At 36.6% G+C, this 16047-nt stretch overlaps 4 protein-coding genes across 5 annotated transcripts in view; 2 read left to right on the top strand and 2 right to left on the bottom strand.

Annotated features, from left to right (window-relative positions):
• The window catches only part of LOC134811811 (uncharacterized), a 67634-nt gene that overhangs the window by 49350 nt on the left and 2237 nt on the right, over positions 1–16047 (bottom strand). The gene's annotated exons all lie outside the window — the stretch shown is intronic.
• Positions 1–16047, top strand: part of LOC134811708 (piwi-like protein 1) — a 74738-nt gene that overhangs the window by 20594 nt on the left and 38097 nt on the right. Inside the window, exon 1 of one of the 2 annotated variants that reach the window (XM_063818746.1) lies at positions 15890–15893. The exons of the other annotated variant lie outside the window; for it this stretch is intronic. The gene's annotated coding sequence lies outside the window, so the exon portion shown is untranslated. Of the gene's footprint in view, positions 1–15889; positions 15894–16047 lie in introns of those variants that run through there. 2 annotated transcript variants of the gene reach the window in all.
• Positions 6438–7442, bottom strand: LOC134812156 (rhodopsin, GQ-coupled-like). Its single transcript, XM_063819431.1, has one exon. The coding sequence runs from the start codon at positions 7440–7442 to the stop codon at positions 6438–6440; it is 1005 nt and encodes a 334-aa protein (XP_063675501.1).
• Positions 7914–15906, top strand: LOC134811771 (tetratricopeptide repeat protein 4-like). Its single transcript, XM_063818831.1, has 9 exons — positions 7914–8093; positions 8238–8405; positions 8675–8765; positions 9383–9474; positions 9838–9932; positions 11853–11973; positions 12265–12434; positions 13244–13358; positions 15661–15906. Exons 1-9 carry the CDS (start codon positions 7937–7939, stop codon positions 15807–15809), a joined length of 1158 nt encoding a protein of 385 aa, XP_063674901.1. The 5' UTR covers positions 7914–7936; the 3' UTR covers positions 15810–15906.

Genomic DNA, 16047 nt, shown 5'->3' on the forward strand with positions numbered 1-16047 from the left:
CCTCTCGTTACGATATCAATAATTCGCAAATCATTGGTCTTTATGAAGAAAGCCTCATCTGAGTTCTTAATTTAATTTCTAAAGAAAGAAACTTATTTATTATTATCCCGTACTTTCACCAATCAACTCTTCGTTGAAATGCTGGTAGAATTCCGCCTATTTTTTAATCCGCTGGGGAGAAGGGAGTGTTTTTGTGTTCTTAAACCACCACCAATCAATTTGTCGTAAAATTTTAGGTCAGAATGATCGCAGATAAAGTTCCCACTAATGTGGCTGCACTTAAGCACTTTTCTCAGAAAACGAAATTTTCAAATTTTCTATTTCAGCGTGTCCCCTTTTTACAACCAATGTTTCATCACAACAGTTTAAGGCTAATTTTTCGTTTTACTTTCGATGACCAATGGTTTGAACAGGTCATTTTCATCAGAACATGGAGTTTTTGCTGATGTGGCTGTACTTAAGCACTTTTCTCAGAAAACGAAATTTCAAATTTTCTATTTCAGCGTGTCCCCTATTTACAACCAATGTTTCATCACAACAGTTTTAGGCTAATTTTTCGTTTTGCTTTCGATGACCAATGGTTTGAACGGGTCATTTTCATCAGAACATGTAGTATTTGCCGATGTGACTGTACTTAAACACTTTTCTAAGAAATTCAAACTATAATTTGTGATTTTGAGGCACTTTCCGAGAAGTTAGGATGATGAAACCTTGTCAGAAGTCTCAAAAGTCGACAAAGTACCTTAGAAACATAGTGGGTGCAGTTTTAATTGGACAGTAGCTAGCCCAGAGCAAGTACAGAATTGAAATCTTTAACCTCAATTTGCACAAAATGAACCTTGTGTTACTTAAGCACTTTTGTCAGAAAACGGCAGATATATGGTCGCTTAACACAAAGCTGAAATGTGAAATTGGGAAAAATTGTAGAATACGGCACACTATCCCAGAAAAGCTCTACAGTAAAACAAAATTTAGTAAAACAAAATTTTTATTTACCACAAAACAATCAATACATATTTAATATTATTATACATTTACAAATAAATCTAAATCTAAATTCAGCTATATACACAATACACAGCCCGCCGCGCAGACAGCCACACATTGCTGAGAGATTCTCAGGTGCAGATGTAAGCGCCGCGCGCGAGGTTTGTTATCTTACAATTACATGTCACGATATATTATTAATTATCAGAGAATTTTAGAAGCAAAATAGTAATTGCATATTGGGAAAATTTCGGTCGTTAACGCAGTACAGGGCGTGGACACTGCAATGCTTATAACGGAAAGTTTTGAGGCACGAGTTTCATTCAGCTACCCAATTTATATGTGACATGTACTTGTATTAAATTCAGATAAATGTTAGTAACAATCGACGCCAACATTGCGCAACTGTAAACTGCAAAATGTTAACGTCGATTATCACTAAATCACATCTCGCAAGTTACTAATTCTTTGCACTATATATGTTACGTCACTATAGCATATGTCATTCATATTGTACGTTATATAAGATAAAAATAAACATTTTATAATTGTTTCAATGTTCAACACCGCTAAAAAACAAATACCTACTTGCCCATCGATTAAGCAGTCGCCAAAACAAGGCTCAAAGTTAATTTACCTTCACACCTCGTTTTGGAGACTGAAGGATGTCAATAAATAAAGAATGGATAACATTAAGGGGGCAGGGGGGGGGGGTCTTCATGGAAATTTTCTCAAAATCGACTTTTTAGTTGTTTCTGATAGATGGGAGTGATATCTATCAGATGCTTTTAATCCGATAGAAAAATATTGCTCCTAGCAGAAATTATCGCCGGTAGAAGGTCAGCGCTTGTGTGTAATTGTATTGCGCAAGCGATTTTTGATCGCGTGCCCTGAAAATCGAGTCTAAAAATCTATCTCCTCCTACATTTTTTGAGCAATCACCCTCAAACTTTCAGGATATGTTCTAGGGATCATTTAGAAGAGATTGTCCAGGCAAAATTTTGAGATAGGCCTTTAAACGTTTTTTATTCGATTTTGAAAATCTTGGACCTGGTTTTTTGACGATTTTTCGAGGTCCAAGATTTTTAAAATCGAATAAAAAATGTTTAAAGGCCTATCTCAAAATTTTGCCTGGACAATCCCTTCTAAATGATCCTTAGAACATATCCTGAAAGTTTGAGGGTGATTGCTTAAAAAATGTAGGAGAAGATAGATTTTTAGACTCGATTTTCAGGGCACGCGTTCAAAAATCGCTCGCGCAATACAATTACACACAAGCACTGACCTTTTACCGGCGATAATTTCGGCTAGGAGCAATATTTTTCTATCGGATTAAAAGCATCTGATAGATATCACTCCCCTCTATCAGAAACAACTAAAAAGTCGATTTTGAGAAAATTTCCATGAAGACCCCCCCCTGCCCCCTTAAAGAGATCATGAAGTGTAAATTTGCGAATTCTTCAAAAATACTCGAAACTTGGGTAGTGAGCTAGGCTTGGTAATTCTGCCACAATCTCAAAATAGCTCCGTCATAATTGCTTCACAAGCTGAGATAATATGGGGTATATCAATTACATTTTTCCAAGTTGTGGCTAGGTGACGGGATAGCATATACGACATGTGTAAAAACACCTGATTTTAATTGTCCATAACAAGTTTTCTGTTGGTTTTTTTGTTGAACCGACAAGATTACCATCAGGTATAAACCATTATATTCCACATATCTTCCTAAATTTGGTGTACAGCGATTAATCTAGTTCCTACAAGCAATTAAAGACAGCTCACTTCATGAAATTTGAATGTAGCACGATCAGTGTTCAATTTGTTTACTTTCGTTTTGTACGGTCTTTGTATTTTAAAGCTTGCGAATGTGTGCTTTCTTGAATAACGTGTAATGTGTAGACACGAACCTAACATATGTATCCGTAGTCTGTACCCCGTAGATAAAAGTCTTATCTTCCAATTAAAGAATTAATAACTAAGTCAGAGCTGTTACAAATTTTCGCGTTTGTCGACTGCGGCACGTGTTTTCAGAGTATAGTAGGTCAAGCTTTGCAATTATGACATTACTAAATATATTAGTTTAGCTTCATTCCATTATCACTGCAACAACTCTTTACTAGTTAAAATTTATCAAAAGACGGTTGATGGTAAGACATTGTGCAGTCGGAGGTTGTAACAACCGTGAGGGAAGAGACACCAGTAGTAGGAGAAGCTTTCTGGTTTTTCATTCCGTCCCAAGCGATGCAAAACGTCGAACAGCATGGGATAAAAGAGTGAACAGGGCCGACCATGAACAAGGCCTTAGATATTCAAGATACCTGTTTAGTTTCACCATCAATGATGCTGTAAAACGGGGAGACTATCTAAAAGCACATTTGACACAAAAAAAGTGGAGATATTTAGCCTACAAATCATTTGTGAATTTGATAAGCTCCCAAGATTTGGATAAAAAGGTTCGATACGTACTTCCATCATGTGTTGTGTCGGCGATCCGAGAAAAGTTTCCAAACACAGATGGATCAAGATATACGGGTTTTATCAGTATCGGAACTGATGATGGACATATTTTGCCATGAAGTTAACAAGTAAATGTTTGTATCCAGAAAAAACTATTTACAATTTAAGGTTAGTTTAAGTAATAGGTTCTTACAAACGTGTATTGTTATTTAGCGTTTGGTAATTGAATGTTTTTCTTCCTACAACATAACACAGCAGTACGTAAACTTATAAGACAATTATTTGATGCTTGTGTATATTATGCACATTATTCAACCACAATTTTCGAAAGATAAAAGTCAAATCTATCAAGTGTCGTTAATTTGAAGATTTTATCAATTAAATTGGCGCCACAGCACATGAATAAAAATGTGCGTTTTAACACTGTTTCTATTGCGGTGTCTGACAGTTAGCCACAATCCAACAAATTCGGGCGATCTTCCTGTATCGATTTCACGCGACATAATTAAGTTACGAATCTGGGAATTCCGAGCCCTATTGTTATATTAGTGTTTCTATGTGATAGTATATGTGAAATGTTTTGACGATTAAGTCGGGGACACTTCATGATCCCTTTAATACTGAATATGATGGATAATCAGTAATATCAATAAGATCCACAATCACTAATCATGTTTTCGATGGGCAAGCACTCGCAACTGGATGCTGAAACAAACGGCGCAAGTCTTGCACCGTTCATGCAGCATACGTCGCGAGATATCATGAGCTCCGCTAACTCTGCGATTCTAACGGATGAATTAGGCTACCCCGACAGAGACACAGGTAACAGGGGGTTGTGGAAGGACACGAACACTGTTCGTTAACAAAGAACTGTATTACACTATTTGAATCACACTTACGATTTGGAGTATCGGTATGGGGCGGCCTTAGTAGTAACAACAGGGTCAAACCAATATTTATCACCCAGAAGAAAGAGAGGTTTACTTAAATAAGTTCAGAACTTGTACTAGAACACAAAGTAGAGACAAGCGAAAGTTAGGAAGCGAATTCTATGAAAAACAGCACACAAAACCGCTATTTAAGGTTTACTAACCTTATATAACATAGTTTGTACAAACACACATGTTGGTCTTCATGGAAATTCAATTGACATGCCAGTACAGAAAGTATGAAATTTGCGTGGTCACGCAGCGAATATTGCGCGCCATGCCGCTATTTTTGCCACATTTAAAGCCTTTTAAAACTAGGTAGATCCCATATTACTGATTGTAGAGCAGCTCAGTTCAGTTGAGCAATAACAACAAAACTTATCAGACTATACAACTTCCTATAATTCTCATATAATTTGCACATGGGTGGACGTACACACACACACAAAGAGAAACTCTAATTACAATATGAAATGTTGTAATGCACTGTTATTTAAATTTTTTGACACTATCTACAGTGGCATAACGTTGCCTGTTGGCGCCCCCCCCCCCCCCTATGATTTTTATATACCTATGTATTCCTCGCATAATTTCCATGTCCGCCTGAACAAACCTGGCACCATCAAATCTTACTTCTAGAAACCCCAGAACTCATCAAGCCTAGTCTGAATTCAAAACTAGTTGACCAGCTACGTACAGTTTCCTAGACAACTGGAACCTTTTGGGCCATGCACTAGCCAATAGCATGTATGGTCCTGCAGTGGGGTCTCCTTGTCCTTGGATCTGTGTTTTGATCCGTCTTTTCATAAAATTTTCTATTTGTATCACTTAGACTCACCTATTCAATGTTAATCGACACCACTGGTCCTAGTTAGATTTAGCCATGGCACGACTTCTCAAACGTAACAGTTAAATAGGTGTGACATACTATTATATTATTATAATTATATCATATGAATTGATTGGACTGCTAATTGGAACGCTGTTCATAAAAAAATTTTAACTTCAAGCAATTGCCTAGAAACGTCCATTAGCTTGATAAAACTGAGAACCAAAGCACTATTAATACAAGCACAGGCAGCTGACTTCAATGAAACTAATAAATCAATGAAACTAATAAATCAATGAAACTAATAAATCAATGAAACTAATAAATTGCAGTAATCAAATCTAATTGCAGCGGCACACACTTACTATTACTATCATGATTGTACTATAGACAGAAAATCTTTCAAATCGATTTTGGGCGCTTTTTAACCATTTGTTGTAATGTTTTTAGTTACTAAATATCTAAATTTATAAAATTTTTTATCGGAACGAATTAATTGATATTTAATAATTTATTCGGTAGGTTTATCTGGTATTGATATTGATTATATTGATATTTTTATTATTGAACGAAGCTAACTCTAGACATAGTTAATACTACTTCTTTTAAGAAAGGGACTTGGAGTATAAACGACCAAGTTTGCATAAATTTCTATCCACCCAAGAACTCAGGAGGCAAAGGTGGGTGCGTAAACTTTTGGTCTGCACTCTCCGATCCTGTATCACCCTGGATTCTTCTCGGCGTATCTTTGTAAAGGGTATATACCTTCTAGTCAATCTCTTGCTACTCCAAGTCCCCTAAGATATCTGCTCTAAAGTTCGTGCTAGTTATATATGTATGAAATATATTTTTGTCTGCTTTAATTGATACTAAATAAAATTGTTGTTTTCTTAAATTGTTGTTTTCTTGAATTATAAATAAAATACTTTGTTTTACTAAAAAATCAGTCGGTGGCTGTGGCAATATTATGGCTAGGAATTAGATTCTTGAATTCCTCACTTTATGCCACTGGGGCGGGGTCAGCGGGGCCCTTCGTTACGCCACTGATTATCTAATAAAAATGTCTATAAGATTTATAGAAAGCAAGTTCAATAACATTAGTGATATCTGATTAAAGTGAACTGAACAATCATAAAGTACGGTAAAAACTATTTTAATTGAAATATGGTTGAACATGTATTGAGTGAAGCTACATAAAGCATTCATCTGGTCAAAAGTTTTCCAAAATCTGGTCATCTGGTTACTTGGGGCATCAAATTTTTTACCTGGGTCGCACCAGTCTTTTTTCTTGTCATCTGCACTGTAGGTTCTGCTTTGCACATACAAGATTTGATTTTCTTCAACACAAACGTTTTGAAATCGTGACTACAGAGGGTATATAGAATAGGGTTTCCAAATGAATTAAGGAAATAGAGATAAATTGTAGCTTGTGATAGTCCTGGATGGGAGCCCTTCATGCCCCCAAACCTTTTGATAAATCCTGGCAACCAAGACATTATCAACAGAAGTGACAAACTTCCAACTGTGATTGTTGCTTGTCTTCGTCGCTTTTCCAACATTGTTTTCATCCCAATCTTCGTTATTCTTATTTGACTGTTGGCTTTTACATTCCTTGTGTAGATGAATGTTTTTATGGCTAGTAGAATGTTGCACAGTATGATTATTGAAAAAGGTGTTATAAGAAACATCGTAGAATACAAGATGTTCTCCACACCATTGTAGTTATAGTTTAAGATGCAAGTTGAGATTTGCTTCACAAAAACTGCTTTTGTTACCACAAATAGACTTCTGAATCCAAGTATGCTTGAATACAACCATAGTGCGTAGCAAAGTGCCTTTGAATGTTTAAGCAGAAGTTGGAGATTTCTGAGGGGAAAGGAGAGCATTGTCAATCTGTAGACTGTAAGTGCTGCTATCAAGTTAACATTGGCGATTGCAGCAATCGAGGCTGTTGTTGCAGATATTAAGCAGACTTTATAGCCAAACTTCCAAACAATCGTCAAGTTTGTTATCATCACTGGGACCACCCTTGCTATTATGTAAAGCAGGTCTGAAATTGCTAGATTCCTGATGAAACACATGTTTGTCCTGTTCATGTGGAATACATGGTTTTTTCTTGTTGTTGCATAGATGATAAAAGTATTTCCTATGGAGCCGGCGACGGTAGTGAAGAGCGAATAAGAGAACAGGATAAGGTTGACACCTGTAACCACGTTTTCTGTTTTATTGTTTTCCATTTTATGCCTGCATGAATTGTTGTTAAAGACCGCATAATATTTTAAAATATTTATTTAAAAGTCTCATTATGTTATCATTGCAATTGCATACAAGGATTGGAGTATGCTGAAATAAACAATTAAGTGTATTCACTGTAAAATTGACCAGCTCACTAAAATGAATAAGATCTGAGCAGACAAGCAAAGAGTCGAGCTCACATTCATATATCTAGTTAAAGTTTAGATCAATTGATCCTCTTGATCTTCCTTAGATTTCTCTTCCTCGATTATAACTGCCAGAACTGACAAAACGCTTTTGATGGCTCATTAAGATCACCCAGGAACCCAATCAAAGTGTTTTTAGTGTACTTGTGCCATTTGCACTCACTCCAACACTTATATGATATTACACTACAGCTACAATCTATAACCTAATATCCCAAGATTTTAAGCAATTCTTCTTTCTTATAATATAATTGTATCTAAAATCATCATCTATTTAGGATCTTGAAGCAATGTTTGACGATGAATGCGAACTTACAAATGAGGAAATCCTCGAGCTTATGGAGAAACCAAACCCACATGGGCTGGAGCCTTTCGGGCCAGACTGGGAGAAGGAGATGGACATGCATCCTTTGTTTATGGATGATGTACCTCAAGAAGTTATTGATGGTTTGCAATTTGTAAGCTATTTATTTAAAATAAAATCCTTAGCAGTATTTAAATTGAAAGTATAACCCACAAATTAAAGCTTTTTTTCACCGCCAATTGAATAAATCAAACTACCGTTATGCATAAACTATATTCTTAATACAGGAACATTCGAGAGAACAAAGTGGCCAGTATTAGCATCTCATCTTGACATGATGTACGATGATGATGAAGATTTGGAGTATACTGCAACATGTTACAAAGATGATGGAAATGTTGAGTACAAAAAGGGAACTAAAGAAGGCTTCATAAAAGCTATCATCTCTTATACAGGTTAGTTGAATATACCATGATACTTGTTCAGGGTAATTGGCTTAAGGTTTAGAAGTTATACTTATGTAGATGGTTTTAAAGGATTCTTAAATAATATCAACATGGACAAGTAGGTATTATGTGTGATTAGTATTAGTGTGTATTAGTGTGACTGTCAATGATACATATTTTGTGTCCTTTTATTCCACAGATGTGGGAAAAATTAAACGGTTTAAGTTGTCATTTGTCACTTGTCACTTAATCCTCTAAATGTATATTATAAATTACAGAAGGATTGAAAAAGAACTGTGTCAACGAAGAGCTGAATTCACAATTATATTGCAACCGAGCTGCAGCTCAGTTTTCTATTGGAAATTACAGGTATTTTCATGTATGAAATGAATCAGTGTAATTCTTGTTGCTCAAAAGTTGAAAATATGTTTATGAAGTTCTTCATTATGTAAATACTTATCTTTTATCTTATTCTCATGATGATACCTGCAACTATGCATTAATCAGCAGTCTTTCTTTCGAATTGTCCCAAAAAATAGCTAGGTTAATGGATAAAAAGGGGAATCATCTTGAAACAGCAATTTACGGGACAGCGATACTTGAAACTGCAATGAATGATGAGCTTTAAGTACTTCGATTAACAAAGAAAATAATCGACTTTAATTCGGACAACACAACCCCTATTTCGTGGCTAGTAATGGATGTCAAACCATTAGCACTGCACTGCGAAAGCTCTTGTCGATATAGAGAATACTAATAGCAAGGGTGCCCACTGCCCATCTAGATTCTTTTCAACAGAAGGGGACTAAGTGGAGTATTATCAATGTGTGACGCCTGTCTTTGTGTTGAATGGCGGCCCTGCATCCATTAGCATCTCTGACGTTAGCCATGGACAAGGCAACGTATGGTAGCACGATTGAAGATAATATTGTACTAGCTGAAGAAGATTTTATTAACTGTCAGAAAATTTAATGGTCTAAATCCAGGAGAGCTACTCAAGATTGCGAGAAAGCATTAGAGCAGAACCCAACTTACGTGAAGGCAATTACTCGTGCAGCTCAAGCTCAACTCAAGTTAGGTGAGGTGAAATGTTGCCACTTTAATGAATTTACCATTTTAATGTTGGGGAGGGGATTTATACCGTGTGGCAATAGTTATAACATGTTGCAAATACAACAAGGCAGATCAATTGGGATATTCTGGGACCGTGAAACAACCATGAAGTGAACGACATAAGGAATCCCGATTTCCTCTTCTGTAGAAAATGCACAAATCACAAATTATGTCACCCTAACTAACCTTGAGTTAAAGAACATTGCCACTTGATATCAATTCAATCAGAACTGCCAGAGCTGAATTATAACTATTGGTCGAACTCATGTTATAAATACACGTTGGCTTATAATGATAACGATAATTTGAAGACACGTCCCTTTCTCAGGTAACAGGACAGCTGCGATTGCTTGGTGCGACAAGGCTTTAGCGATTGACAAGCACAGTAAAGTCATTATAGAGATGAAAGTCAAAGCTTTACAGGTATATTATATCACGCGGTGGTTATGGAGGGTTGTCGTATGTGCACCGCCGCGCTGATATTACAATATCTGTAATTTGACAATTGACGTTTTTCCCAGTAAATCTAAATGGGCCTATCTGACATTTATCACGCAGTTGAATTGTTATAAAAATGTGGTGAAGTGGTACCGGATCGATTTTGGTGATTTAATAAATAATAATGCGGCGAAATCATATCAAATATAAGGGTGGGGTGGCGAGAGAGAGAGTTTTATTGACGTTGCAGCATATATCTGTATTATATCACAATCGAACTAACAGTAAGATATATATATCATTATACCACATAATACCTTCGATATCAGCCCGTGATGCGTACTGTCCTTCACTACGTTAATGAATTATCACGCTCAGCCCTCATTGGTGACGTATCATGGTATAACAATCAAACTGACAATAAGCAATATACAGATATAACTTATGCAATTGTAGGGGATGCTAGTACTATAGTACGTTACTTCAAGTGATTGCACTAAACTCCACGAAACTTCTGTTGAATTGGGGTTACCTCTATTTTAGTGTTTGTATTAAAAGTCAAATCGGCTATCAAAGTTATAACGGGAGCAATAGCAGGAACCCACAAACTCTGTAAAGTAAGCATATTGTGTTTGTTCTGATTGATCTCCTGAGGTTAACATACAACTTTGGAGTGGTGTAAACACGCTTATCACAGAAAATATCTAATTCATTGAGCATAATATCATCGCACGATCCTCCATACATATTCTCCTGCTAGATTAACATTTAGTGTAGCATATCGGGGTCTGCGGGGCCCTTTGTTGGAGGGCATAAGTGAGCAATCCATTTACTTCCATAACTAAGCAATTAATTTTCCCGTTTAGTAAATGAGCAATTCAGTAATATCTTTGATAAGCATTTTAATTGTTGAATTGTTGTTTATAATTGTTCAAATTTACGTCAGCATGCAGGTGCAACCTCATAGAAAATGGGAGAATAAAATACTCAAATGCATTGTGATGACCTGGAGTGCACGACTCTTTAATACAACTCTTTTATTACTTATTGTATCATTATTTTTATACGTTTGGTGAATTGTTACTGCGTAAGATGATGCTGAAAACACTTGCTCTGACTCTGGTTCTTTTGGTCGTGTGCAATGGTAGAAACTTAATCCGAGAGGAGCGCCAGGCCCGGCTAAGGAAGAAGAGTTTTCCAGTTTTCTCACCAAATATGAGGAGTGTTAGCCCTGGTACAGGTAGCCCTGTCTCTGAATACATGTCAGGTCCGAGTGAGGGACCTAGCGAGGGTCCTAGCGAGGGTCCTTGGGAGGTTGAGAGGCCTATAGGAGAATCTACTTTCAATAAAGTGGCTCAACAGATTAGCTCCGTGGTTGTTGGAGTGTGGAAGAATACAATTACCTGGAAGACTGACAATGTTGGGGAAAGAGACTTGAATTTTTAGACCAATGCAGCTTGAAGAATGAGATTTCCAGAGAAAAGATTTGGCTATAATATGCAATGTACCGAGGAATATTTGATAATTTGTAATAATATGCTAAATTTACTGGGTCTGTGTACTAACCGCGAACTTTCAAATTTATTCTCTGTGATATTTATAAACCGGCACAATGCACATGTATATTGGTAATTATTTGTTTAGCAATCGAAAGTGTAGTTTTTTGTTTAAATCATTTTTCGTTATTAGCACTATTTTGTGTATCAATTTTATTTACGACGTTAGACTGGTATGTAAAAATGAGTACCATAGCACAGAATAATCTGTCACGATAAAAATGATATAATGAAAAAAATGATCGAATCCTGCCTCCGTACAAAAAGGTGTCAAAACCAATTCCCATCTGCAAATGTTTCTGTTTCCCATACAGAACAGTATATAAATTCAAGATAATTTAAATTTTAGAAACTGAAGGAAGACGAACGCAACGCAAGGAAACGTGCGGCCCAAGAAGCAAAGGAACAACGGAAAAACACAATATTACTCGAGGCCTTTCGACTGAGGAATCTTAATCTATTTTTACCAGGTTAAAGATGTTCTATATTTCCTTCAGTTGAAACTTCACCAGAGATTAAATGTTTACTATTCAAAAATATTGACAATTAAATGTTCGGAAACTAGAATTCTATTAATTATCCTAATTAATTCTATTAATTACCCTAATTATTGTCCTAATCCACAATCTAATTTTTCTTTTGACACTCGTTAGAGAAGATCATGGGACGTCTCTAAAAATAGCGACCAGATCAGATTGTAGCAAACAAACACAACTGATTGAACTGTTTGAATTTGATTCTAACTCTAATTCTAACTTCAGAGGAGGATGACGAGGAAACAGCAGAGGAGCGGGACGCGCGCCTCCTGGACAGTTTGAAATGCACGTCACACGGTCACGTGACCCTTAACGAGGAGGGACAGTTAGTCTGGCCTGTCAGACTCCTGTACCCTGAGCACGCCACCAGTGACGTCATCCGGCAGTTCTCGGAGGTACGTGTTGTCAGGTTACTGTGTCTCATGTCTGGGTTCACTTGGTTCATTACTAATCATGACATTTTTGAGAGGTAATAAGGATTACTGGGCAGATATTTCGGGGTGTTTCAACAATTATTTTAAATGAGAAAGCAGTCTGACGACGGAAAGCAATCATAATCTGTAGACCTATTTTAGAACAGCCACTAGATGACACTTAAGATAGAAGATGTCTTATGTTATAAATAGTAACAGTGCTGACTGCTGATACTGTTTAACTAGCTGTTTATTCAAATATTCACCGTCTGCCCTGGTGGGTGACATATTAAATGCTTCAATTCGAATCTGTTCCTCAGATTGTCGACATAAATAACTAGAATATCTGATACATAAAGAACAAGGTTTTAGAGCCTTAACCCCGTGCATAGCGCACTTAGTATAATGTATTCGTCGTTTCAATTGTGAAGATAACAACTAGAACTACAGAAGAGAAATAAAATTTACACCTTTTTAGTTAACATCATGTATATTTTAGAGCAATATCTGCCGTTTTCTGACTAAAGTGTTTAAATACCACTCAAAGATCTGAAGTTTTCAAGCACTTTTGACGAATTATGACACATTGTGGCATTTTAAGCGGTTTCTAAAGGGGGTTTCTGAGGGCCAGTGATTGGTTCTAATGATGTTGAAGGTTTTCAGAGATATTTCTTGACCCAAAAAAGAAATTTGGGTTTTAAAGAATTCAAAATTTCAAAAATGGTCTTTAAGCACGTTTGTCAGAAAACGGCAGATATGTAAAAGATGTCACATATCCCCGTACTCCCCAGGTAAATAGTTTATCAGACCATCTGTCCTACATGTTCCCGCCTGGTGGTGACAGCCCGGAATGGGACCCTGACAGAGAATACACGCTTCCTAAACTGTGTGCTATTTACCACGCTGGTTAGTCACGCCCCCCCCCCCCCCAGTCACACTTGTTTATTGTTTATTTAGTTCTCACCGAGACATAGTTTTCTAGTGGCACTAACAGTGGCCTGGAAAACATCATACCGCATGTATAAAGTTGTTGAAAAGACCATACCGTACTATTTTGGGTATCTTTTTATTCTTGAACAGTTGAACGAATAAGAATAGTAATTCAAGTTTTTAAAGGACCAGTTAACTGAAAAAAAAGTTATCCTCATATTTTGACAGATTGTGACAAATAGCAAACTAAGCAACGAGTCGAAATTCCTAAATCTCTAACTGCTCTCTAACGCGTGTAAATAGCGTTTGTATTATTTTGGCGATGACGTCATAAAGTCCCTCCCGCGCGCAGAAGAGCTCGTGAGACTGTATTTTACAGGTAGAAAATGGACATAATACAATCTTTTCCCCCAAATAACTCGAAAAGTAAGTAATTTAGGGTACATGTTGCTTCATAAGTTGTATATAAACATGGCCATTCTGCACAATTTGCACACATTCAAAAACATTTAGGGCCTTCATAGCCCAAGTTACCAGATACCCATAGTTTTGTATGATTTCTGGAACCAAAAATCAGTTTTTCGCCAATAAATGAAAAAGTAAGCACTTTAAGGCATATGTTTGTTCGTAAGTCATATATTAATATGCTAATTGCGGTTCTTTTGCACCCTGTCTAAAGACTCTATCACGATCCTATCGAAAATGGGCTCAGCACCACGCCCAAAATGGTTTTTGGCGAATTTCTCGAAAAGTAAGGATTTTAGGCCATGTGTTGCTCAATAAATCCTATATAAACATGCATATGCGGCTTCGTTTAAGCCTATTTTGAAGCCTCTACGACCTTCAGAAGCAAGGGGTCGGTTACGTTATTGGGTCAATATGGGCGTGGCCCTCCTGGGTTATCTCCACGGTCAAAAAAATGTCTCCAAACGAAAATCGTTTATTCATACCCTTAGGAAGGTCTGTGCAAAGTTTCGAGAGTATTTGAACATTTGCAGGTTCATTTCCATAAATGTCCATAAATGACTGGAGTACACAACTTAAGAGTTAACTTTAGAGAAACTCATAAGTCATTTATCTCAAATTAAGCTGTTAGTGTCCATGATCAACCTGTGGCGACAATGTTTTACTTGAAATGTAAAAATCAGGAGTAATATAAAAAGTGTATTTTTAGATTAAAGTGCTAGCTCATAGTTTTAGAATTGTATAGATTATAACGTCGGTCGTTTAGCCATCTAACAATCGATCGTGCCGTAATATATGGCCAGAGAATAATAGGGTCTTGGAAATTCTATAATTGTTCAGTGGGTCGATTGACTGAACAGTGAACACGTTTGCACTTGGTATTTAAACTTACCAGTAGTTTATTTATGTTATGTACCGATGATAATGCAATTAGGATAACAACTAGGTAAGCCGTAAGTCTAATTCAAAACACACTGCACACCGTACACTCCGAACAGTATTACTGTTTGGTAGACCCGAGACCGGGTATTTTGGCGGGAATTCTGTTCCCACGGCACTGTTCTGATAGAAGCTACTTCTACTAATAGTCCCTTCTACTATAATGGTCCCAGAGGAACGGCCGTAAAGTAGCCAGACTTCTTGTCTCCTGTACTGGCTGACACATGCGGATTAAAGTTATAATTTTCGCTATGCTATAAATATAATTGCTCTCGGAATTGAACAAACTCCTACTTATCTAGATCCTTTCTAAATTCGTTAGAGTTTCATGGACAAAAATAATCGGTACAGTCTCCCTAGCTGCTTGTGTAATTAAGCAATGAAAGCAATCCAAAATTATCACATATGACATAAGTTGTTATAGCAGAAACTTTCTAACCGTACATTCACCCGCCACTGTTCAAGAACCTATATCACTGTTTAAAATCAAGACGTGAGCACTGTACATCCAATCAGCTATTCCTTTACTTAGAATGATAGCCAAAACTATAAGGATTTTGGAGAACTAGGGTAATAGTCATAATTCTAAAATTTGAGTGAGTTACATGTGTTTTATTGACGATGATAAACATTTGTAATGTAAATTACGCTATGCAAGCGCGCACTGAGGGACTTTATGACGTCACGAGGCCACAGCTTATTATTGCAATAACACGCGTTACACGTACGATAGAGAGTTGGTTCTTTCGGCGATACGATTCTTTACCAGTTTGTCACAGCTGATTTAAATCTTAGCCAAATTGGAGACTACAAATTTTTCAGTTAACTGGTCCTTTAAAGAAGATTACTATAATGAACTGGCTATTTTCACCAGGAAATGACAGAGTGGAAATGGACAAGGAAACAAGCCTACTGGAGCTACTGACAAAACACAACATTCAGATAATCACTGGAGTGCCTACATTCGAGATCTACGTCAAGGGTTCGGACTCTTACACTAAGAACGTTTTGTCAGGCAGCTGATGATTGGAACTTCATGAGAATTCTTTGTAGCTTAAGTTATTTTTTCTAATAGTTTGTTTAAAATGTAAAGGGATAAATAATTTGATTGCGAAATGTATGGGATAAATTATTTGGCTGTGAAACAACAAATGGCCTTTCCAATGCGAAGTGTTGTTATGATAACTCTTGAATCAGATCAACCAAAATAATTAAAATCTTATTTTAATACACAGTATTGATTGTTTGACTGTTTTTAGGC

The sequence above is a fragment of the Bolinopsis microptera genome, chromosome 1, assembly GCF_026151205.1.
Source record: "Bolinopsis microptera isolate Bmic1 chromosome 1, MBARI_Bmic_1.0, whole genome shotgun sequence".
Taxonomy (NCBI): domain Eukaryota; kingdom Metazoa; phylum Ctenophora; class Tentaculata; order Lobata; family Bolinopsidae; genus Bolinopsis; species Bolinopsis microptera.

Bases quoted from the DNA above. Each gene is read 5' to 3' on its own strand.
- LOC134812156 (XM_063819431.1), bottom strand. From the start codon at position 7,442: ATGGAAAACAATAAAACAGAAAACGTGGTTACAGGTGTCAACCTTATC.
- LOC134811771 (XM_063818831.1), top strand. From the start codon at position 7,937: ATGTTTGACGATGAATGCGAACTTACAAATGAGGAAATCCTCGAGCTT. The intron at 8,094-8,237 runs GTTTGCAATTTG...TTCTTAATACAG, and splicing joins ACCTCAAGAAGTTATTGATG to GAACATTCGAGAGAACAAAG. The intron at 8,406-8,674 runs GTTAGTTGAATA...TATAAATTACAG, and splicing joins AGCTATCATCTCTTATACAG to AAGGATTGAAAAAGAACTGT.